The sequence below is a fragment of the Convolutriloba macropyga genome, chromosome 12 (genome assembly GCF_964194025.1).
Source record: "Convolutriloba macropyga chromosome 12, txConMacr16.3, whole genome shotgun sequence".
In the NCBI taxonomy this organism is placed as follows: domain Eukaryota; kingdom Metazoa; phylum Xenacoelomorpha; order Acoela; family Convolutidae; genus Convolutriloba; species Convolutriloba macropyga.
In genome coordinates, this window is record NC_134479.1 from 53,354,133 (window position 1) to 53,379,677 (window position 25,545).

General features: G+C 34.7%; 1 protein-coding gene across 7 annotated transcripts in view; it reads left to right on the forward strand.

Moving 5' to 3' along the window:
• The window catches only part of LOC142350290 (uncharacterized), a 189,067-nt gene extending 163,793 nt beyond the window's left edge, over positions 1–25,274 (forward strand). For all 7 annotated transcript variants that reach the window (XM_075402085.1, XM_075402087.1, XM_075402088.1 and 4 more), the window contains 18 exons: positions 11,138–11,250; positions 11,815–12,039; positions 12,372–12,431; positions 12,704–12,939; positions 13,228–13,463; positions 13,714–13,874; positions 14,451–14,519; positions 14,913–15,024; positions 15,492–16,353; positions 16,784–17,352; positions 17,814–18,061; positions 18,405–19,163; positions 19,555–19,857; positions 20,649–21,040; positions 21,332–21,511; positions 21,940–23,605; positions 23,902–23,987; positions 24,552–25,274. In XM_075402085.1, the coding sequence (XP_075258200.1) occupies positions 11,138–11,250; positions 11,815–12,039; positions 12,372–12,431; positions 12,704–12,939; positions 13,228–13,463; positions 13,714–13,874; positions 14,451–14,519; positions 14,913–15,024; positions 15,492–16,353; positions 16,784–17,352; positions 17,814–18,061; positions 18,405–19,163; positions 19,555–19,857; positions 20,649–21,040; positions 21,332–21,511; positions 21,940–23,605; positions 23,902–23,987; positions 24,552–24,761 (6,487 nt within the window). In that variant the 3' untranslated portion in view covers positions 24,762–25,274. The remainder of the gene's footprint in view (positions 1–11,137; positions 11,251–11,814; positions 12,040–12,371; positions 12,432–12,703; positions 12,940–13,227; positions 13,464–13,713; positions 13,875–14,450; positions 14,520–14,912; positions 15,025–15,491; positions 16,354–16,783; positions 17,353–17,813; positions 18,062–18,404; positions 19,164–19,554; positions 19,858–20,648; positions 21,041–21,331; positions 21,512–21,939; positions 23,606–23,901; positions 23,988–24,551) is intronic.
• The last annotated feature ends 271 nt before the right edge of the window (positions 25,275–25,545 follow it).

Sequence of the window (25,545 nt, forward strand, 5' to 3'; positions counted from 1 at the left end):
GAGAGATAACGATGCCGACAGTGGTATCAATAGACATTTATTCTTAAGGTAATGGGCTCTTTTCATTTGAATCTTCTGCGGGAATTACTTACGTTTCGTTTTGAGAATTAGTTAAGAAAAACCTACATGAAGTGAGTGCTAAGTATGCCTATTGCCTTACTATCATAATAACTGTTGCCACATCATCATTATCCACCTAGAAACGAGTTTAGCATAGAAACAATTTCCATTTTTGAATTATTTTAATTTTTCTAGCATTGAAAGTAACCAAAATTTTTCAGCTACTCTACTACAAAACTAGTCTACAAAACTAGTATACAAAGCCCTTATTGGAATTTAAGTTAAAATAACTCACTATAAAGCAATGAGTTCGGTTGCGCCTCATGGACCCATTCACTTTGTTTTTTTTTGCTGTAAAATTGTCATTTGGGTTCAGTTACTTTTCTTTCTATGATACTTTTGTTTAGACATTCAAGACCCTAGTGGAATTTGTGATTAATTTTATGGCATAGGTTTCCAGATTTTTACTTTTTGAATAGTCTTTAATAAATGTTTTTACAGCTACAAACAGATTATATAGTTGTTTTCTTTAAATGATGCCTCAGTTTTTTGCATTCGCTGATCAAGTTTGGGAAGTCTATATATATTCTTAAATCTTTTTGGGGGATTTATTTTGAAATGGTTGCATTTGTTTATCGCAAAAAAGTCAATGACAGTAATAAAAAAAACTGTTTTTTTCCCATTTCTTCAAAAAATCAGACAACCATTTTTACTAATTCGATATTCATTTTGAATCGTATTTAGTACCAACATTCATAAGCAAAATAAAACTAACCCAAATTTTCCTCACATCAATTTTTTCATCTTTTCTTCAACGTCCCTCCCCCAACCCCTCCTCCCACAGAACATACTTCCTCCCCTCAGGGTTATTTTCTCCCCTGTGTACCCTTATCTCCACTGCGCCCTGTCACTTTGAGACAGCCCAATTGAAGAAGCCCGGGCTCTATTCTGACACGCCATTCTAGATATTTCACATGGTAGGGTTTGTTCCTATACTACTACTGTTGGCATACACTTTTTTATTAACCGCTGGGTCCTGCCTGTTTTATTTTTGTTTCCCTCTAAATAACAGTTAAATAAAAATTGATTAATTTTTGTTCAATTTTACCGTTTTTCGTATTAAAAATTTAGCTGTTGTTGACTCATTTACTTATACATTTCATCCTTTCCTTTAAACACGGTGCTTTTGATAGCACTGTTAGATTGTTTCGTAATTTTTTTCTCAATGGTCTTTTCCATTTGAATACTTTTGTTTTTTCACTGTTTAAACCCTCTAGTTTAATTAAACATAACTAAGTCATAACGACCTGTTTTTCATTATTTAAACTACCTAGTTGAATTATACATTACATAATTCAGCATTTGTTTGCATTTGTTTGCCTCGTTTGCAGCATTTACCATATAAAAATATGCAAACACATACATGGAACAAAATTTTGTAAAATATGTAATTTTAAATTCAAAATCTTAAAAGAAATCATTATGTTAGAAGAAATGAAAATTCTCGAGTTGTCAAAAGTCGGATTTAATGGAACTTTTGAAAACTTTTTGTTGATATAACAATTTTTTTGTTGGGAAACTATGGTTTCTTATTAATTAGACAAGCCTTCAAAGACCAACTTGTCAAGATTTCTTGTACATGTTTTTATACGTACATAATAAAATGTTTTCGAAAACTTTGTTAAGGATTCCGGTGAAAGCTTTTGTCAATCAAAGCTCTTATTAATCGCTTGATTCCGAAAACTTTCCTGTTATTTGATAACTGATAGAAAGCAATGTTGGGCAGTTAAGTTCTCTTCGATTTTTGCATGGTTTTTTATATTAGTTGATAAAAAAAACAAGTATAGCGCGATAATCTGTAATTAAAAGAAAACTCTAAGCGGCAATATTTTTATGTGGTGCTTAATATCATAAGTTTTTCAATATACGACCAAAGATAGGAATTCAGTTTGGTTTCGAAATGAGTTGCGTTTGGTTTCAGTTTGTTCTCGGTTGGCAAAGAGTTCAGTTTGCTTTCGAAACAATTTTTGGTGGAAACAAATTAACGAATTGTGTTGTTTTCGTTTTACGTTCTTAGCAACACATGCTTAGCTTGCGACTGATAACATAAATTGTTCCACAGATTGCTCCAGCTGTTATCGCTCCAAAAATTTTATCTTCGCAAAATTTGAGAATTTTATGTTGCAAAAGTTTAGGATATTGCGCCTTATCTTTTTCAAAGTTTTTTCCTTCTGAAAATTAGCCATCTTAATCCTAAATCAGCACTAAGTCGTAGCTTGCTACCTATCAACGTTGTCAACCGATAGGTCATAACCGATTGCAAAACAAATTTAAAAGATTTTCTGGTTTTCATGGACCTTGCCTTGCGTTGCTTCCAATTTACATGAACTTTTTACTATCAATTTTTTTAAAAAAAATTGCTTATAATGCTTTGTATGCTCCTGATTTTGTAGTCAAATAGTATGCATAATGTTTTTGAGATATTTTTATGTTTTTGTAGTTTAAAGCTTTTGTTCTCGAGTTGGGAAAAACTGGAAGTTTTTACCTCCAATTGAAGCGAGCATCGAGTTGAAATAAATTTTTTTGAGAATCATTTGTTGTTTGGCAAGAGAAATTTGGCAAGTTGTTCACATCCGATATTTTGGAGTAGTTTTTGACTATTTATGAACGTCAATTGGAGGGTTTGTTTTGGACAATTTTGAAAAGTCAAAATGTCAATGGTTTTTCTAAAAATAAATAGCCTTACAGAGTTTTTGTGTTTTGCTGTTTTTTTAAAAAAAATCCGTTGAAAAAACATTTTTTTCATATAGACATTGGAGCTGCATTGTTTTAATTCAAAGAGTGTTTGTATTGGTAACAATACTTGCTTTGAGTTATCAAAAAAAGATTTAATTTCCTCTCGGAATCTCTTATTTCATGGCAACGTATATACATAATTAGTCACTTTTTCGATGTGTTCTTTCTAAGATCCGATGAAATTTGGGCAGAAAACAAAAAAAATAGAAGTTTCCATTCAGTATTCAGAGTATACTTTAACAATGTTTATTTTTGATCTTGACTGAAAAAGGTTAATGTCATTTATTTTTTTCAGCCTTTGAAAACAAAAATTCTTTTGTAAAGTCTTAAGTTTATGCGTTTGGAAAAAACAACTGATCATTAGAGTTACTGTTTCTATATGCAATTTGGAAAAGTTTCGTAGTCATCACGTTGCCAGAAAATGTTTGCGCCCGGTAGATAAATTGATGGTTATTTGTTTTATGAGATTGTTAGGACAATTTTAACTGGGTGTGACTGAGAAAACCAATTGATCTATATTTCCGTACATATATAGCCATTTTCATGCCTTCTGAGTTTTCTTGAAAAAATTGTTTAACACATTTATTTTATTTGCTTGAGCTCTTGTTCTCGCCCTGTTGGAAGGTTTTAACAATAGTTTGATATTCTGAAAAGTAGTTACAATAGTTTGAAAAATTTTGATTGATGTTTTGTCCACATAGTTGACATTTTCAAAGGAAATAATTGAAAATGTAAAAAAAATAAGAGTTCATAATTTTTGTTGAGGCACTGCTTCATGTTAGCTACTAACTGTTTCGTAAATGAGAAATATATTGTTACTTAGTTAACTTCTAACAGATGATATGCATTGGCGTTTTCGAAATTTTGTGAAATTTTTTTAACGATTTTGTATCAATTTTCAAAAATATGATGCATATGGAGATTCGATAAACTTTCGAAAAGAAGGATACCTTTGAAACATACTTTTTGTTGTTAAGTAGTATTTTTTATGTCTAAACCGATATCTGCAGCAAAAATTTCTGGATTTTATTTGATCCTTGTTTAATTGACAAAAAATTAGACTTCGCCACGAATAAGTGTAATAACTATATATAAATTCCAGCTAAAAATTAGAATTAAGTCTGTTTTTTATTTTAAAAAATCAAAATGTTTGTTGTTCAAAATCAATTTCAGTCATTCTAGATTTCGGGACAATCTCCCCTGAGGAAACTTATAAACGAGCGAATTTAAACCGAATTATTATTTTCTGTCAAGAACAAAAATATTTGATTTTTTAACGTATATATTGCATGGAACATAAAAACGGCGTTAAGTAATTCTTAGGAGTCTAAAGTCTCATAAAAAAATGAGAGCCCCCACCCTCAACCCGCACCTCCCTCCATCACCTCCACTCCTGATCCAGCAAGTATGATTTAAAAAGGCATTGTCTATTTTATCGCCCAGCTTTGAAAAAGGTTTAAGACTATTTTACAAATCGATATCGCCTATTGCAAATACGCCGTTGATCATAAATTTTCATGTAGTTGTCTGGCTACTCAGACTGTGGGGTTCACGAGCTATAATAACCTGTTAGGTATACTATCAACTTAACAGCGAGTTTTTCTAACAAATTTAACGGGTAAGATCTGGAACTAATTTGGGGTGGTTGATTTCCAACTGTTCCACGAAATTGTCTGCAGGAATTATAAGAACAACTGAACAAATTTTGTGTCAGATTTTATGTTTTAAGCTTACTTGTTTTCATTTGAAGAAATGTCTACAAAATCGATAGCGTAGTTATAAACAGCAAAACTTTTTACAGCTGTTGTTTATATTTGTTTTTATTAAGCTATTTTATTTAGCTGTTGGTATTATTCCTTAATGTATCTTTTCCCTGTTTTTTTTGTTTCGGGATTTTTTAAAAATCAAAAATGCCATCAAGTTTTTCTTTATATTGTTTTGATTCTCAAATTGTTTATATGCTGATCGAAGATTTTAAAAATCTTTTTTTGTTAATGTTTGAAACTCAAAGCTAAACGGAAGACATGATGTCTCATATTTTGCTTCCCTATTTTTCCTCTTCTCTGTAAAAACTGAAGGATGAATTTCGGTTTTCTTTTTTTTGCATCCGTTTTTTTTCATCGCCGTATGCTTGCCAGGTAGACAATTTACGCTAATAAGAAGCACTTCATTCGACGTCAAAAAACGCACCCCGCACCCTGGCAGGAAAAATTGGTGGGGTGAATCAAAAATCAAGTAAATCCCCTGAAATATGGAACACGCGGGAACAAAACTATGTCACAAAATGTGGGCTAATGTTGGCAAAAATAGGAAAGACTAGATTTTTTTGGGTTGGGGTAGTGGTATAAAAAATCAGAGCTAGTATATAGTGTAGGTAGTAATACTAGTTAGCAGTAGTTATAAGTCGGTTTATAACTGGACAAGTCCCCAAAGACGTACAAATACCTCCCCCCCATCCCCCTCCACACCCATCGTCTTGCTCATATTTTACCCTAATTTTTTTTACCCTAACCTATTTTTGTGTTGGGCAAAATTTCAGCCTTTTTCGTTGCATACTCGTTTTTTTTGTTTTTATTTTTCAAATCCTAATTCGTGCTCAGATGCGACCGTCTTTTTCTGACTTTTAATTTTTCCTCGCTTAACTTTTACAATTTGAAATTATGCGTTTAGGGTTTGTAAAATAACCTTGATTTTGTGGGCAAAATCTTGTTTTGAAAGCCTATAAAATAGAGTACAAAGCAAGCTTTTGTCATTAACTTTAACAAATAAGGTTATATGTCTAGTTAGCGTGCTGGAAAATGAAAAAAAAATCTGAAAAAATCAGGTTTACATGTGAATATTTTTGTGTTCACTTGAAATCAATTTTTTAAACAACGCTAGTCTTTCTTTTTCTAATTTCGTCACTAACCTATCAGCCAAAAAGTAGACTGCTGATATTTTCTGACTTTTAGGAAATTTCTTTCCTGTTTAATATGACCACACGATGCTTGTACATGTTAAACACTATTGTATACATATTCTATCACGTTTCTTGTATCCGCTAGCCGAAAATGAGATTGACCGTTCGCTAAGCCGAAAATTGAAAAAAAAATGTCAAATTTAATTTTTTTTATCATATTTTCTTTTAATTTTGATCTTTTATGACCATTTTTTTGTGCAAATATTTACAAATTTTCCGGGAAATCTGTCTTTACGAGCATGTGAAAAGCAACAATTTAAAGCACTTTTAAAGAAAAAACTTTTAGAAAAAACAAAAGCGTTGAGTCAGTAAGTTTCGGCTTAGTTTGAGTGTGATGACTTGATTTAAGCTCTGGTTATAAATCATAACTTATCATCACTTTCACTCATTGCAATTCATCACACGCGAATTCAATTCAGTCTTCTCTATTCGCCATTCCCATTTTTCCATACTTTGTTCACTCTTTTCCATCAATTCAAAATTACTCCTTCTTGCTTCCATTTTTCCTTAATTTCTTTTCCCACAAAATTTTACATTTTCACTTTTTAGTCCTATTTTGTATTTTCTTGCCAACCACTAGAGCAGAAATCTTTACCCAACTTTTCCCTGAAAAACTGGGAAAATTGTTCACGTGAAGCCAGGATGTGAAATGGAAAAATTTGCGCCCAAAGTTGCCTAAAATATGTTGAAATTTTACCTTACACCAAAGTTGCTTTTCATGTAGTTTTACGTAATAGCTGCCATATTTTTCCTTTCATGGTTAAAGCGTACTTTGATGTAACTTTTTGACAAAATGTACAATTTTCTGTTCACTTTTTGAAATTAATAATTATGCTCTCAAATTTTTTTCTGACAAAAAAGTTCAAAAATTTCATCGAAATTTTAAATTTTTACCCGCGTGTTCGATTTTTTGATATAAAAATAGCGTTCATAATTCTCTGAAGTCTAAAATTTTATTTTTCGCTTTAACGTCAATTTGTTCCGTAACGTCCATTAACCAGTTATAACCGATCTGTTTATAAATTTTCATTTACTTTTTTTTACTAATTTACGGACCGCCAAATTTACTTCTTGTCTAAGTCCTTAATGGAAAGGAAATTACCTCCAAGAAGCTTTTTCCGTTTATAGCTGTTGGAAACTTCCTTGAAGTACAATTACGTAATAACTTGCGCAACATCATGCATAATGAGCCCCTAGGGTTACGTAATTATAATGCACTCATGATTTTTCACCCCGTGAAATAATTAAGAAGGTCTTCTTTTTGAAAAAAGCACCCTGCCGATTTTATTGAGTCAAATTAAATAGTCAAATTTTTTAATTTAGGAAGACTTATATATCACACCCCCCAAGGAGAGACTTGAACAAACATTTTGGGGGTAGAAAACTCACCAAAATCCATTAAATAAATATTTGTTCACGTCAGATTATCAAAAGTATTAATAATTGCTCGAATTGTTTTCCTAACTTTATGCTTTGCATTGTTTAAATCCATTATTTTGCCTCAATTGTCGCAGTTTGTTTAAAATCGGCCTCGAAATGTGATTAATTCAGATTTTATTCAGTTTAATCGATTTGAACGACAAATTTGTGCTGAATTCTACATAAAATTGTTCCATTTATTCAGCATAAAACAGTTTTCTCTTTACCGATACAAGCCAAAGAAATCTAAATTGTATTTCTATAGTGGTTTCTTAGTAATCAATTCCTTTCTTAAAACCCGCAGCTCTTTTCCTCAAATTTAGGGATTTCTTTCAATATTTGGGGAAAATTTTCGGAAATCTAGTTCAACGCGACCCAATTTTGGGATTTAAGCGATTGCAACTTTTAGAGGAAAAGTCATTCCCGTAAAACGTGGAATTAAATCAGGATCAGATTTGTGAATTATTGTGAATTTTGGGGGGATTTGACTCAATTTATCTTATCTTTTCCTGTTCTTTCTCACTGGGTTAAATTCCTTGAGAATTGGAAGCAAAAAAACCCTCTTAAAAGCAACAATTATCAGATATTTTTCAACTCTTTTTACTTGTAAAAAGTGAATCATTTTTTATTTCACAACAATTGTAAAACAATCTTTAAAATTGTCGGTTAATCTAACTTTTTTGTTTAAATTATTCGCTAAATTTGAAATTTATCTTTCCCAGCGCGGTTAGAACCCCCCAAATTAATCTTGCATTAATTACTACGGCTTCGAATTAGTTATTCTATTCGGTGATTCAATACTTCTGTCTGCTTTAATCTTTCAATGGAGTATGATTTATAACTCCTTATTACTAGGCAGCAGTTGTAATAATTCACGTGATCAAACTGCGATTCTCAGTTTTTCGGAAGCTTTGATGAAATATGTTCACTTTTGTTCATTTTGTTTACAATTTTGCCGAGTTTTTGTTTATTTAAGAGCGTTTTAGGATGAACGATTTGCGCGCTTGAAAAGCTGCTGTATTTTATAACCGGTCGACGTTAATATTTTATAAGTATTTACAAGTTATTCGTCAAATTAATAACCAGAAGAGAGAAAATTGATTTCAAGGCGAAATTAAAGCGCATTCACTTTTTAAAGTTATAATTATTATTACTAACTTCTGCAAACTAATTAGATTTGATTACAAATTAGACGTTTGATTACGTTATAAGCAGGTCACCTGAAAACCCACGCAGTTCATGTGCATTTTCACTCGAGGTCTTCGCTTTTCATGTCAGAGCAAGCGTTACTATAATTACATTATAGCCAGTTATAACCAGCCAGTTATAGCGATGATAAAATAACAAAATTCCAAAATTCATGCACGCGCGAGTTTAAAATTTGCATCTTAGCGTTGCGTTGTTTTATTATTTGGCATTCTTTCAATTTTTGTCTGGTAGTTGTAACATTTTCGTCTGGCACGGCCTTAGAATTATCGATTGTATAAGAATTGTGCCCAATATTTTACCCTTATCCGTGCAAGTTTTCCTGTTTTACATGCGAGGGAAAATGTGTGAATAAAAATGGAATACGTGAAAAACGCGCATGTGTTATCTAGTTTATATTATTATTTTATTATAACTTATCCCTGTTGAATAACCGACGAGACTCTGTTAATTATAATCAATTTATCTTGGTTATAAATTATAACTTTACCGTAAAAAATTATTTATGAACTTTGAAGTTAAGCCAAGTTACCTTTTTTGGTTGCTAAATTTTATCCATATTTAAAAATTTTGACAATTTTTGTCATTTCCTGTTTTCGGGTTTTTGTTATCACACGAGTCAGCTTTCAAGTTATAACTTTTATTTTAAATTCAGACATCCGCCCCTTATTAGTTAAGCTTAACTAACTAGATAAAAAAGGGGTGCTATCGACAACGCCTGCACTGCATTATAACTAAATTTAACTAGTTATATCTATTCATAACTCAAAATTCTCCCAAAGAATAAAGAGGGAAAACCTCACCGCCCCAGGTGTAAAAGTGATATATCCTTTTCACTAACTTTTACACTTTCCTTTTCATAACTAAGGTTATAACTTATAACTAACTTAGTTATAACTCATCAACCTATCTCATTTCATTACTTCAAGATTCTTCACTTCAATTGAGCTGAATTGAAATTCACAAAACCATCAGACTTTTTAGCCCAATTTAGCACCTGAGAAATTGAAAATTGGTCTCAGTTCTTCCAAGAAAGGCAATTAACCAATCAGTTATAACTTAGTTATTACGCTTCGATAATTTCCAGTCTTGCGCAATACAGCCCAAAAAGTTACATTCAACTTTTAAAAAATGTCAACCTAATTTTTTTTATCAAGTTCACAATTTGGCAAATTTTCCCCAAAAAATTAACCTTTATTACTCATAGTTATGATTTATCACTAACTTCGTTTAGCTAAAATAGCAAATTCTCTATATCTTTGCAAAGTGTCAAGATCCGCGAATCTTAGTCAAATTTGACTATTTATTCAGTAATAGTTATCTTTAACTTCTTATAAATCTTTCGAACTTACTCAAACTAGACAAACTTGGTATCTTTTATCAATTGTACTACAATTGAAGTTGACAAAAGCTTGACAAACACCTTTTGTTACGTTTTATCCTACGATTTAGTACTTGTTAACTACTTTATAACTTATTAAGTTATAACTTACGTTAAGTAGTGACTTAGTACTAACTCGTGACTAGTACAAGTTGAACTATATCACCCTATGTCGTATTATCCCTTGTTGAAATAAGGACAAAATTCATTAAATTTGGTTAAAATTTCATTAAAATTCCGGAAGATTTAAAATTTATTGGGGGCATAATTTAGTCTGGCTAGCAAACCGGTTTTTAAGTTTTACGAAAGTTAGAATCAAATTTACCAGCTGTGTTTTTGACACGAAAACCTGCGCATGATAAAATTCCTTAAATTTACCACAAAATTGTTTGTTAGTTTGCTAGATCCTTAATCCATCGTAATCCCGGCACCTGAAATCCGCACAACCCGCGTTGAATTTGCGCCCAAAAGTTTGAACCCCAAATCGAAATTTCAAGTTAGACATTATATGTACACATTAACTTGGGTTTATCAAGACAATTCTTTAACTTTATAAATCCTTTTGTCTGAGTTAAGTTACTTTCCACGTTTAACTTCAATATTTGCTCTGTTCACCAGTTTAAATCTGTTTATAAGGGTTTTATTGCCCAAGTTATAACAGTTAATAACTGTTTATAATCAAATCAAACGCAATTTTACTCTTGTGCGATCCTCAATTTTGAGTTTAAACCTGTCAATTGTTTAACCCGCACCTATACAAACTAAACGCTTTATGGTCAAAGCAAAATGTCCTGAAGATTTGATATATTTTCCTAATTTTATGGCGATTTTCCCCTTTTTGTGCTAAAAAAATTAATTAATTCCACTATTTTTGTAACAGAATTTATATTTGTTTACTATTTATTTACCTGTATCCGTTATTGAACCATTTTTTTAAAAAAATTTTTGCTTTATTTTGAGCAAATCTGGACAAAATTTACAAATTTTCAAACAAATTTGATCACATTTTTGTTTAAATTTTGTAAAAATCGATAATTGAAAACAATGGGTGGTCGTAGAAATAGTTCTTGTATGTACACCGTGAACGAATTTGACCTCCCGTTAGCCCAATCTCATACTTCGCCCGCATTAGCAACCTACCTTAACATTCCGCAGCAGCCAAACTACCCACCACCCGCGCCCCCGGGTCCCCACCCGCACCCTATGGGCCCGCACTTTGGCGGCTTCGCGGGCTTCGACGACAACTTTAACCTTCGAGGCCCCCCATTTCTGATCATGCCCCCTATGACAAATCACATGGGTTATTTTTATAACAGCAGTGGGCGTGGGTACGCACAGAATGGAGTGGGCACATTTCAGAGGAACTCAATCCACGACTACCAGCCTCTGGCACCTTTCCAGGACGGAAATGGCCACATGCAAACTATAGGTGGGTGATTCAATTTTGAGATTTGGGTAAAACAAAGTTGCCATTGGGTAAACAGTCCTGACACCTCAAAAAGTTGATCGAAAATAGAAAGTCAAATGACAGTACAGATCAAAATGGTTTTGAGAAATGGCTGTGTAAGTTAAGTGCTAGTAATTAAGCATCTCAGTCTTGTTCAGAAATTGGTTAGTTGGAAAAAAATTCGAGTTCATCAGTTGCATTAGTTTTTGTGTTTTTTTTTCGATTGAAAATGAAATGGGCAACGAAAATTAGCAACTATAACAACAACTATACCCTACCCCAACCGGGCTCGAACCCACGCCGTCTTATATGCTAAGGCACAAAAATACACTGGTCAATCATTTTGTTATGCAACATCCTATTTATCCAAGAAGTATCTAAATCAATTTGTTGCGGGTTTTTAAGATGTTAGATTACCATATTTGTCATCAAAAATTTTTGTTTATTTTTGTTTATAAAAATGTTTGTTTATTTTTGTTTTTTTGTTTATTTTTGTTTATAAAAATGTTTGTTTATTTTTGTATATTTTTGTTTATTTGCTACCAGGTATGGTACCTGGAGCCCAACATCACCTGGGCAGTTCGAGCAGCCATCACAAGTCTGGCACAGGTGTATACGAGGGTGCACAACCCAACGTGGGTCCAGATGGGACAGACGGGGGCATCATGTACAGTGAGGGAGGAGGGGGGTCCTTTTGTATCAACTGGAAATGTATCATAACTCTGATGTGTGTGTTCACATTGCTACTTCTATGTCTCTTATCACTCATCGGTTAGTAATAGTATTACTAGTTATAACTAGGTCTGGTTATGTAGTTTAATACGAAATATCATCGAATGAAATGAGTGGAGAATTTAAGTCAAGGATATTTGTAGTTGTAATATAAAAAAATTTGAGTTTCTAATTTTAGAATATTTCAGAAAGATAAAGAAATTTTCAGGTTTTTTAATCTATTTATTTAAGCATTTAAAACGTCAAGATTTCGAATATTTTTTCTCCCGGAATTTTGACCGATAAAGATTTTTTGATAGAGAAATATAATTTGATATTTTTCTGTGAAAAATATCAGTTCGAAATTTATGAAGTTTATTTTTTTGTTTCAGCAATCAAATTCTACTTGATCAATTCAGAATCACTCGCTGACTTCGGCGGAAACGACAACCGTAAGTCCACATTCATAGTAGCTTCTTTTTTCTAGAACGTTCTAGAAATTTTTTGTTCTAGAATCAGAAAGTTCTGAATTTACCTCTAAAAGTGTAAAAATATATTTGAGCAATTGGGGAGAAGTTTGTTGACACGAGTAGTATAAGAAAGTGACAGGAACCGCAAAAAAAATGCATTGCAAAAGAGCCCCCCCCCCCCCCCCCCGCACTGAGGTTCCTGTCACTTCCTATACTACTGATATGTTTTCAAACATATTTTTGTTTGTTTACAGATGTCATAGAATTGGAAGATTTTATTGGGAAATCTTTTGACATGTCAATACCACCGAAAAGTAGTCGCATGTTATCTCTATTTGCAACTGGCCCCTGTTTATTAACCCTACACATCAAAACCCAATCGAAACGGCTCCTAATTTATGGATTGGAGGGAAAAGAACCCCACAGCACGAAGTTCTCATTTGTTCACTCGCTCAGCGCGTCAACGCCCCCTTTTGACAGTAATCGCAAGGTTGGTTCTCATGTTTATTCTGCATCTCTATAGGAAGAGGGTTCGAGTCCAGGTGACTCCGCTCTGTTCTTACATACGCTGTAAGTTCAATTTTTCAAGCTTGTGTTGAGAAATATATAACAATTTATCTTTCTCAGAATTTATTACAATAAAAAACAAAATTTAAGTACAAATCAGTGAAAAATAGTCACTTTTTGTTTTAGTAGTAGCAAATTTCGAGGCCTTTATATTCTGCTTTGGAACAGTATAATTCTTTTTATAATTTGCATGAGTTTTTAACTTTTCCAGGCCGTCTTTACGAGTGCGTTTGCCAGTGAAGATATGAAGACAGTGTACCAGTATCTATCAAATGGAAAATGGTACATCCGCATAGTTAATGAAGAACAGTCGGGGTACCACATCGTTGACATCCAGCCCAAACTGGAACAAGGTATTCGGAGCAAGTGTGAACAAGAGTGCAACTACCCCCAGGGCGAATGTAATGCTATGGGGTACTGTGTGTGTACTCAACAGTACCGGGGAAGGTGAGAGTCATAATCATGATCGGGTATTTCCCATTATAGACATGTTTTATTTGTAATTTTTTTTGGACTAAACGTCCGAGACAGTTTCCAAAAAATGATTTTATTTCGCTGTTAAGTGGCACCAAAGATCATTTAACTCAATTCAGAAATTAGTATATTTTTCTGCAAAAAATCTCAAACTATTTTCTTTTTTTTTCTCCCAAATTCTGGTCAGTTTTGAAATCTGAGCAAACTTAATGTTCTATTTTAGACTCTGTGAGAAACCGGCTCTTAACTGTGGACCTCACGGGAGAATGGTAAGAGTGGGAACTCTTCGTAATGGGTTCTCACAAGCCTGTAGATGCGACCCCGGATGGACTGGAAGTCTGTGCGACACTAGCGAAACCGGATGCTACCCTCCAGATTGCAATGGTAAGGGGTTCGAGTCCCAGTCAGGACCACTATTTTTTACTCATGAATTTTAGTATCAAAGACTTCAAAAGAAGTCAAGAATCTCCCGAGAATTTTTGCAAGGTCCGAACTTGAAAATTGTTTGCAACAATTAATAAATTTCAACTTGATTTTGATTTTTTCTTGCGATATTAGTGAAAATTTATAAATCATTAACGGATTTTTTTGTCGATGGAAAGCCATGATATTTCAATTCTTGGGCGTGAACGTTTATTTAGGTGATCTAATATTAAGAAAAAGTATTTTCAATAAATTCCCAGAATTTTGTCTGACCTAATTCTGATTTATTCCTGGGAGTATCCGTTTTCAAATTTTGTCATGCCGTAAATTAATGTTAACTGTTCAAAATTGACAATGCCTGTTTCGGGAATTTAACTTGAACCGAAACAGCTTACGAGATAAGTGGAAAAGTATTGTCTGATAATTGGAAACAGGACAGGTAAAATGACCCACCCCTCGACCATAAATAAATATCGCGAACTTGTAAGGTTGATTGTGTTGTTTACTTTTGTTTACTTTTGTCTGTTCATGTTGCAGGCAACGGCCAGTGTATGTTTGGAACTTGTCAATGCAGGCCTGGATTCTCTGGAGAAACTTGCAACCAAAGTAAGTACGAAAAATTTGCAAATTTTGTACCAAAAAAAAACAATTTATTTGAAGAAAAATTTTATTAAAATATCTTATATTAGAAGTTATTGAGCTTTTCAATCGGAAACTATTAATTGTTTGATTATCTGGTTTAATTATTCAAAATGTTAAGTTTATCGTTAGCATTCCGAAACATGAACTTCTTAAATACCCCCTCCCCCCCCCCCCCCCCCCCTCTCACAACCACACCTCCAGCAGGGCCAAGTATGACCCCAGTTACAAATCATGTGTCCTATCCGTATATGCTCTCACTGGTGGGGGGGGGGGGGGGGGGTTATACCGAATAGATTCAGTTTTTTCTTTGATCTGGCTAGTGTTACCTACCTGGTTGTAATTTTTGGATATTTTCAGCTTTCTGTGAGAACCGATGCAGTGATCGTGGCGTCTGTGTGAACAACGTCTGTTCATGTGCCCTGGGCTATTCTGGGCAAAACTGCGAAATACAGTCACCAGACCCGACCACGTAATAATACCCTTTTCATGATTAATACTAGACCTCTGAGGTTGAACAGCGACAGTTTGTTAATCCATTTCGACACTTAATATGATATTAAGTTTCCTACTTTCAATTTTTACCTTGATATAGCTAGGTTAAATTAATCGAAAACTGAGCGGTAGGTTTTGTATCGCAACACTTTATCCCGCTACCCCCCCCCCCCCCCCACCCATAATTCTTAGGGTTAACATTGGTATTAATTCTTAATCCTTGGTGTTAACATGGGGGTTTTTCTTCGTGGGGGTTTATTTCCGTGGGGTTTTCTCCAGACGCAATCAGAATTTACGTGCAATAAAGCATTTTTCTTGAATTCCATTAATAAGCAATTTTCACGATATTTGTGTAAATTATCTTTCGTCTAGATACTTTACTGAACTTGAAATAATTTCAAAAAAAATATTACAAATTTTGTAACTTTTTTTCATGTTTCTCAGGTGTGACAGAACATGCAATCACGGTGACTGCGTTTATGGAAAGTGCCAATGTCACAAAGGGTTCAAGGGTTCAAGTTGCAGCCAGCCAACCTGTGAAAACAACTGCAACAATAACGGGCAATGTTTGGCCAATGAAAATTCAGAATGGTACTGCAGCTGCAGGTCTGGTTTTGTCGGCCCCAATTGCCAGTTAAAATTGCAACCTTCGTGTGAAGACATTTGCAATACAAACCCAGCTTGTTGCAAAGCTGACGGGTCTTGTTTGCCTCCTGAAAACCGACCAATCGGGTGCGAAGTTGGCCCATCTTTCGCGAATATTGACCAATCGGATTCGTCAGAGTTTAACCATAGAACTTCGTTTCTGGAAAAAGTGTCGTTTTTGTACAACGAACAAACTGACCAAAGGACGTTGCCGTTTGACCTCAAAGAGCGAAAGTTCATTTTTGTGGTTCGAGGTCAAGTTTTGATGAGTGAAAGTCGGCCATACCTCGGAGCGACATTATCAATAAAAGATCATCAATTTTTGGGTTTCGCGAGAACCCAGTTTAACGGGTGGTTTGATCTTATGGTGGCAACCAACGAAACGTTTTTGGTTCTTCAGGTCAACTTTACCGGAGTCGATTCGGGATTATCAGAAACGAAATCTATTGATTTCACGTCAGAAAAAGAAACTTTCGTTACATTGTTAAACCCGATTTTGGTTCAAAGTGAGAGTGCGCGAGAGAATTCAAGGTCGAGACGCGATGTTGAGAGTTCTTGTGACCTTGAAAAATTGCCAAAGTTTGTGAGGACTTCGCCTTATTTCACGCACGTGACTTCGTTTCAAAACAAGTTTGACGAGGGAGCTGTCATTTCACAAAATGTAAGTTTTTCAACTCAGCTAAAAACGGTTTTTAGGGACGACACTTTAAGTAAAATTTTGTATTCTTATTTTGTCACTTGAAAAAGTTGACGTAATGCGTAAGGCCATAAACGTATTTAAAAAGTATTTTTCACTAAAGAATATTAAATTTGTGAAACAGTTTTCGGGTCTTTCACATTATAGCCCCCCTCCCTAACCGCCTCGAATTACCATAAACACGACATATTGGGGTTATAATGGGAAAGTTTTTTTAGATCATTTTTTATATGATTTTGGCAGTACTTACTTAAAATTATTTGTTTTTTCAAACATTAAACTTCAAACCATTTATGCCAACGTTGAGATTTTTTTAAATTTTTAACTTTTTTAAATTTGGGAACTTGAGGAGCCATTTTTTGAATTTTATTATTAATTGAGTTTTTTGTTTCAGTTTGCTACTCAGCGATTTAAACCCGATAAATCTTTCCCAGCAATGGTGTTCAACAGCAATTCCCAGGGAAGCAAACGGATCACGCTCTATGTGGGTGACTTTTCCAACTTTGATCACGTGACCTTCATCCACATTTCAATCTCTGTGGCCGGAATCGTCTTCCAGGAAACTCTGGATAACACCCGAACACATTTATTCCACGAAATTTTATGGAACAAAACAGACGTTTTTGGGAATAAAGTTTTCGGGTTAACGAACGTTGCGGCTAAAATTGAGTTCTCGATTAAAGGTTGCGGGCAAAAATTTTGGGTTGACTCAATTTCGACTCAAGTTGAAGGTCATTCGTGTCATGACACGTTTTCATACGAACATCATTACTGTCTGACGAAAGGTGCTTCTTTATATACGGGCAGAGGTCATTCATTTCACACGTCTTTGTATCCCCCAATTTTGAGGCACATGCAATGTTTGAACCCTCCGAAAATTGTGGAAAGTTTAGCAAATGGTGATTTGTTGATTGGAGATACAACTCAGATATTTCACGTGAGGGGAAATAAAATCGGCAACAGGTAATTAGAATTTGTTTTCTATTTTGTTTTTTTAAGAAAAAAAGCTGCTGCAGTATTTAATCAAAATTTTCTGAAAACTAGCTCTTTTTAAGTTTTCCTAATTTGGCGATTGGTAATTTAGCACTTCTCGGAATTTCGGGCAACCAAAAATAATATTTATTTTTTATACAAATGATTAATATATAAAAAAAACAGGGATAGCGATTAATATACAACGTTTATACCTGTTAACATTTCATACCTGAAAGCTGTAGTGATTACTTTTCTTTTAACTTAAATAAAATTATCTCGATCATTATTTAAAAAAGTGTTAAAAATTGATAACTTTTGGTTTTATTATCGAAGAAAGAAACAAACTTGGTTTTTGAAAATTACAGAATAATTATAGCAGTATTTTTTGTCACAAGTTCAGTTGTTTAAACTGATTAATTATTCATTAATCACATTGAAATGTTTTCCAGGTGTGAACTTAATTATGCCGTCTATTCGTTCAGCTTATCAAGTTCAGAGGCCAATGACCTTGAGTATTACATAACATCCGACCCATCGCCCCAATCTGAGTTCTTTTATTTGTCTCGTTCCGATTCGTCCGTCATCACAAAAGTGTTCATTAAAAGCCGAACTGAACAAATTGTCCTCGGAAGGAAAGGACAGTGGTGTGACGCGAGTGACGTCACCAGTTGTAAAGACACGTTACAAGCACCGAAAGGTATAATGTTATTTTTTTAATCCCTCGTTATTATGTAAGCTCAAATATTGGATTAAAAAAGTTTGAAATATTTTGTACAAAAATTTTTGAGCATTTTAGAATGTTATTAAACGAAGAAATTGAAAATCAAACTTTGTGTTAAAAAAGTATTTTTTTCCAGAAAATTAAGTAAATTTCTAGTTATCATGTAACTGTTTCATACCGAAAAATTATTTTTGCGAAAAGCTACTAATCAAATTTTCGAATGAGATTTGGTTGTTCAACTCTTTGACATCTGAAAATGGATCTCTAAAATTGTTTTTAAAATTTTATTTTTTTTTCAGAAACTATAAATTATTTTCAGGAATGACGATTCTTCAAAACGGAACTCTTGTATTTGTTGATGGTCTTTCCCTCAGAAGTTGGGACCCCTCTTCGCCCGATCAAGACATCAGAACCCTGTGGAGTCCTAAAACCCCGGATTTCACAACTCTCCACAAAACTTGCTCAGAAATACCTTTAAATGAAGTTTTCCTTCCTCAACTAAAAGACGTCTTTTACAGCTCAATCGACGATACCTTTGTTCTGTTTGACTACAGCCGCGCGGTTGTCAAACTTAACCTCAGAACTAATCGAGTTTCATACGTGGCCTCGCGGGCAAAATTAAATTGCAAAGAAATGAACCCTCAATCAGTTGCTAGAGTTTATTATCCAGGTTCGGTTACGGTTACCCGACAAGGAGACGTTTTCGTGGCCGATTCCGATCCGTTGAACAAACAAACCGTTGTTTTTAAAGTTTCTCAAAACAACATTTGGAGCGAATTTTGGCATTCTGATGAAATGCAAATTATGTCAGCGATGACAGTTAGTAATAACGAGACGTTATTAATGGTTAATAACGAAGAACGCAGAGTTGATATTCTGGGAAGATACGAAATTATCCCTGAAAACGGTGGAAGACAGTTTCAGATCACGGATTTTGAAAATCATAGAGTTGTTCATTTCGACGAGAATTTATTACACGTCAGATCCGAAAGTGTGGCTACAACAGAATTTACAGACGAGTTTTTCAAATACTACACTGATACCAGTTCGTTGAAGCAATTTGTTCAAAGAGCAGCCGGTTAGTCATAGTTCTCTTTGATATCTTGGGCAAAACTTGGGCAAAATTTTCGGAACGTTAAAAAAATTCGATGTCCAACTTTGACAGTGATTTTGAAATATCAATTTAGATTTAAAAAGGTTATAAGAATTTTTCGATTGATTGTACGGAAAACTTCAAAAGAAAAAATTTAGTTTTTAGGGGGTCTAATTTAATAATTTTTCACGAGACTAAATATAATTTATAAGAAATTTAAAATGAATTAACATTTTGAATTGCGATTTTGAACAGTGTGTTAAATTGCGATTAATTTAATCCAATTTCTGCATTGAATTATGTTGATTATAAAAATTTGGAACAAAATATCTATCGATAAAACCAAATTAATTTTAAGGTTTTTAATTTTTTCCAGGAGTTACACTAGCCAAAGGAACCAAAGCCGAATTCTGGAACGTTCAAAAAGGAACAAAAACTCACGATTATTCAACATGGCAACAATCAGTTTGGAACTCACTAACATATAACAGCGACTCATTAATAACCAGAATTGATAACTCTATATCAGTTGACAGAACCCTGGTTATAATTGATAACCAGTTGGTGGAGTTAGTTAGTACACGGATGATTGCCGGTTCTGGTTCGAAAGAGGAACCCAAGTTGCAAAGTAGCTGTTTTGTTCGACCGATGCAAACTGGATATTCGACAATGTGTACAGGTTGGCAATTACTGTTTTTGAATTTTTTTTACCCGGAAAACATTTTTACCCGGAGAATCGCAGTTTTTACCCGGAAAATATTTTTACCCCGAGTATCGCAGTTCAGTGCAATCGTGGTTGAGTAAAGGGGTGTTTCGCATTATAATGCAAAATGGTTTAATTTGGGATGACTTTCAACCCAGTCAACTAAATTTGATAGAAACACAGCTTTTGAAATGGTGAAAAGGCTAGTTAACTTCATTACTGATTAATTGCTCTTGAACGAAGTTCATAGCAATTATCGTAAACGTGCGTGTCTTTTTTATGCAAAATTTTCGCTTGACAATTTTGACTTTTCGAGTGACTTTTACGCCCTTGACTTTTGCGTTTCGCGTGATCTAAAATTCTCTCTCAATCACAATTTCAAACAGCTGAACTCAATTGGCGGCAATTTAATACTAAAAATCAAATGAAAAGTGCGCCGAAACTCGTGCCATTTTTTACTTTAAATCTTAATAGTGGTATATGTTAACCTCTAATGTGGTTATTTGAAGCCCACTGTTGAACTTCTTAGTCCCATTTAAGCTCTCCCCCCCCCCCCCCCACTGAAGCAGGCTACAATTGATTAGATCTCCCACTAGTCGTTCCAGAGCAATTCTTCCGACGTTTAGTCGGTTATGTTTAATAGATTGACACAGACCTTTAAGATGTTGATTTTTTCCAATATATTTTATTTGAAAAGTAGTTTCTTTGAAACAAAGTAGTTAGATTTCATTACATAAAGTAGTTAGATGGAATTAATTTGTTTTTAGATGGATCAAATTTTGGCCAGTTTTCGTCGTACAGAAGTTACCCGAACGGCAAAGAAACCCTAACGTTACCCGACGAAACGACTTTCACCTTCCATTCGGCTTTGCCCGGCTTATCAACCGAATTCACCTTCTCGGAAAATAATGACGTAATTTACGCTATCGATTACGCAACCAAAAGCCGAAGCAATGTATATGGCGTACAGTTAAGCTCGTTTTCTTCGACCTCTGGCGGACGAAACGAAGAGAATCATGACGTCATGAACGGTGACATAATAGGCGATGACGTAATTATGGAAAAATTGTTCAGAAGCGATCGAAGTATTGTGACGTTTGGGAAAAAAGAGCCTTCGTTGCAGTTTAACCTTGATACGAACTCAATTCTTCCTAAAGAGGTGAGATTTTTTGTAGATTGAAGTTTAGACGGCGCGGGTTCGGTTCCCAGTGAGGTAATTTTGCATTTCTAGCAAAAATGAAATCAGTTCAATTTAAAATCGATTTCTTTAGAAGTGTTTATCAAAGTTTTGCTCTTCAACTCTTCATTACATACGTTTTGAAAAATATTGACAAAGTTTAAAAGTTTTGCAAACTTTCAATTCTTGTCAATTTTTGCATTAGTTTTTGGTTATCATATTAATATTTGTCAATTTTAGTTTAGTTTTAATCATTTTTTTTTTGGATTTTAGGTTCGCTTCCAGAATGGTCGCAGCATTCAATCTCACCTTTTGACCTTCAACTCAGCGAGACAGTTGACCTCTATTGACACTGACAAAGCCGAGAGTCTTTTCGATGCCAAATACGACTCGACTCTGGCTGTGATCAATAACATCCAATACAAAGTCGACAAAGACGAGAGCCAATTGAAGGTAAGAAGATCTGATTGGCTCATTTGTACCTGCGTCTTAAGTAGAACGTATGGATCTAAGGATATAATCTCCCCACCCCGACCCACGCTACCCCCCCCCCCTCCCAGTTACAAAAGTCTTAATATAGGACGCGCTAATTGGTAAAAAATGGATAGTAAAAGCTAAGGGCCCGGGGGGGGGGGCTAATAAGATGTGAGTGATTAACAATGTAGTTCCGAAAACCTAAATACTTGTAACAGTATCGGTAAATATTTCTGTTAGTTTGAACATATAATACTTGAAAGAATGCACACAAAATAAGATCTCGAAAACTTGATTTGAAAGACTTGTTACCCCAGACATTGATTTGCATGAAACATCAAGTAGCGCCTTACGATTTGTAGATTTTTTTTGGGCAATTTGAGGACAACGTTTTTCCCTTTGTTTAGATCTCGTTAATGGGCGAAGAAAATGGAAATTTCAAATCTTTATCGCTTTACTCCATCGGTTATGACTCTGAAGGATCAAGTTTCAAACTCACCTCGGATGCGGACGTCCACCAATCACATTCGGTTCTCTCCCTCCGAGATACGAACGGGATCCCGAAATCGTCAAACTTTGACCTCTTCTCGTCAAAATACACTTTCAAAACTTTATTCAACGCCTCGACCTTGACATTGACCACTTATGATGGTTCCGATGACTTGACGACCATCAAGTTGGATTCGTCAAACCGAATCCGCGAAATTTCCTACCCCGATACAATAATTTCAGTCGCCTATTCCCCGTTTTCAAGTGCGCCCGTAAAATTTACCAAAAAGGTCAAAGAATTCACGACAATGTCGTACACGGGCAATACAAAATACTGCAACTTGACAATTAACCGAGAAACGGGTTCAAAGTGGCTAAGTTCGAGCTTCGACAGAGAAAGCCGAGTTTTGTCAGTGAATTTACGACAGCAATGGGGAGCTTCTGTTGAAATTCTTAGTACCTACACCCCGCTAACATTGAAGTCATCATTTTTATCGACGGGTTCGGCTTTGCTTTCCTTAACATTTACAGATGGCAAAGGGTTGGATTTGGTTCAGACTTACAAGAAAAGCGAGCACGGGTTCAATGACGTTTTTGGGCCAAACAGATTTCATGAAACTACTTTTAATTACAACGATCGGGAATTATTGAAAACTAAAATCGAGGAAAACGAAAAAGATGGAACCTACTCGTTTACTATCAGAGAAAATAATGACGACCAACAACAAAAAACCCATTCATACGCAGTAGCAATAAATTCAGTTGAAGATTGTGGAAAAGTTATCCACGATCCGGTTATGAATGACAAATTGTTCTTTTATGAAAAGTGTCGTATGAATATGCACATTGAACGGGATTCCCAATTTCAAGTTATAAAAGAATTTTTTTCCGACGGGCGATTAAATTCAATAACCTCCACAATTCAAAACACAAATATTCGACAATTTCCGTTAAAATTTAACAAAAATGGATTTATTTCAAAACTCGGCGAGAAAGATTTCACGTATAACTCGCTCGGACAGCTCACGAAAGCGGAAACTTCCGAATATTCGGTTGAATACACCTATGACGTAACAAATCGACTGGTGTCTAGACATATTACGTCACGAGGCGGGAATTCGAAGAGTGTTGATCACGCGTTTTTCTATCTAGACCCGAAAAACGAGGACAAAATGTCGCATATTTTAGTGGCTGATAAAGACGCTTCGCCAAAAGTCTACGAGTTATATTACGATACTAGAGGCCAATTAGTTATAATAAAAGAACAGGAAAATGTTTTCCTAGTTTTAAGCAATCCTATGGGAACTGTAATTGAACTAAAAGGAATTGATATGGAATCGTGGATCTCGACGTCCGAATCCTTCCCGCCCGGGCTGAAGTTTAGCCTAGCGGGTTCGTGGCTGGACGAAGAAATGGGTTTAGTATACGTGAACAAACGGTTCTTGGACTTAGAAACCTACACGTATCTTGATTTGGATACTGGGTTCGTCCAAAGTGCAATTTTGGAACCCTATACTTCGGAGTTCACGAGTTTCATCAATGACCCGCAGTCGTTTTGGCCGAAGCCAAAGTTATCCGAAATTGGTTAGTAATTTGCCATAAAAATTATTTAAATATCAAATTTAATTTTAGTGGGTTTTGTGATTTGGTTACTAAATGGACTATAAAAAATGTCAGAAAGCTTTAAATTTTTTTTACTTTTTCCGAAATAAAATCTATCTTTGTAAAGTTTTTCTCCAAAATTGTTCTAAATTATAAAAAAGTCATTATAAGCTTGTCACATTTAGCGCTCAGAAACAAACATTAGTTCGAAATATATTATCTTTTGTAAAGTACATAGATTATTATTAGTTTTAATGATATTTTTGTTTATTTTGCAGGTGCGTTTGAGACATACATGCCTGAGTTATGGCACAACGAGACACTGCAAATATTGGTACAACAGCTCAACCAGCTCAAGACAACGGTAAGAACTCATTTGATCGATTCTGACGTCTTTAAATTGTCCTTTTGCACACTTTAGTCCGAAGAAATCTTAATATAAGGACGGGTCATCTTATGATATTTCTACATAAAATAAAGATGTTAAGTTATTAGTCTTCAGTATCAGAAACAGGATCGTTTTCGTTCGTCCCCACCGCCCAAAAAGTGGGTGCATATTATTTGCACCCTCAAACGCACATAATTTCTACATACTTATTGTACATACTTCTACTAAAAAATTACTATGTAAAGGTATGTGCTCTGTAACTTGGGGTGGGTGCATAACGTACTGTAGGGGGGGGGGGGGAGGGGAGGGGAGGGGAGGGGAAGGGGAAGGGGAGGGGAGGGGGGCTTGGTTTCTTATGATTGATTTTAAAAATACTGTCATTTAAGATCCATTAAGACCATTTAAGACACATCAACTGTCGACGTACAATTTTTGACCAGAAAATCTTGCTATTAATGCTATAATAAATATAAAGTTTCCTATTTTTTTAGAAGTGGAGCTTTGTTTTCGTATCAAATCAAAGCTTTGTTTTTGTTTCAGGATTCGACAATTCAATTAATTCCCTCTTTATCTTCATTTTCACAAATGTTCAACCAATTGTTCTCAACACCTCTGAACGCGAACGTGCCCTCAATTTCAACTCTGCCCTTCGTCCAGGAATCCCAGAAACCCCGCAACCCTGCCCTCGCCAACCGGTTCATCCTGCCCCCGTTCAACAGGGTCCTAGACCGAAAGATGAACCCGTCATAGCCGACCGGAATCCAAACTTGAAACCCTGTGGAATCGAACGTGCAGGTCCTCGCGATTTTTGAGGATATCAGAATTTCGATTCTAAGAGGTGCGAAAATTGCCACTTGCCTTGCAGTAAATTAACCGGTGCTATTTTATACGAAAACAGAGACATCAACAATTAACAAATTCAGCCCGACAAACAAAATAAACAATCCGACAGCTAGAGTGAAATCTGAGCCGCGCAGAAAGTCAAGCGTAGTTGAAGCCAACGGGAAAAAACTTGAATTCATAATTTATCTAGTTAGTTGAGAGTACTAACTAATAACAGAAACTTAACTTATGCGAAATTAGGATTTATTTGGCCCTTCTCCGATGAAATTGTTCTTCAATGCAATTCAGCTTCCATAAGCTGTGCTTTAATTTGTATGCCGTAAATTTTCATTCTCTAAATTCGTTTTTTATATTTCCGTTTTTTCATATTTCAGTTTGCTAATTTTATACCAATTCAACTCGAAGCTTATTCGAATGAAACGTTTTTAATCTTACATAAGCGTTAAAAGCAGCAAAACTTATTAAATAATATTTGACTGGGGTAGGTAATAGAAATATGATCCAACATTAGACAAAAATTGTCCATTACTGAATTTAATGCAAATTTTTGCAGACTATTGACAAATAGTTCGACAAAGTGCGTTCATGTTTCGATACTGTATCTGAGCAATCAGAAACTGAGACTATGATCAGACAAAACTCAAGAGGCCATTGAGAGAACTAGTCACGAAAAATTCGCTACAAAAACAAC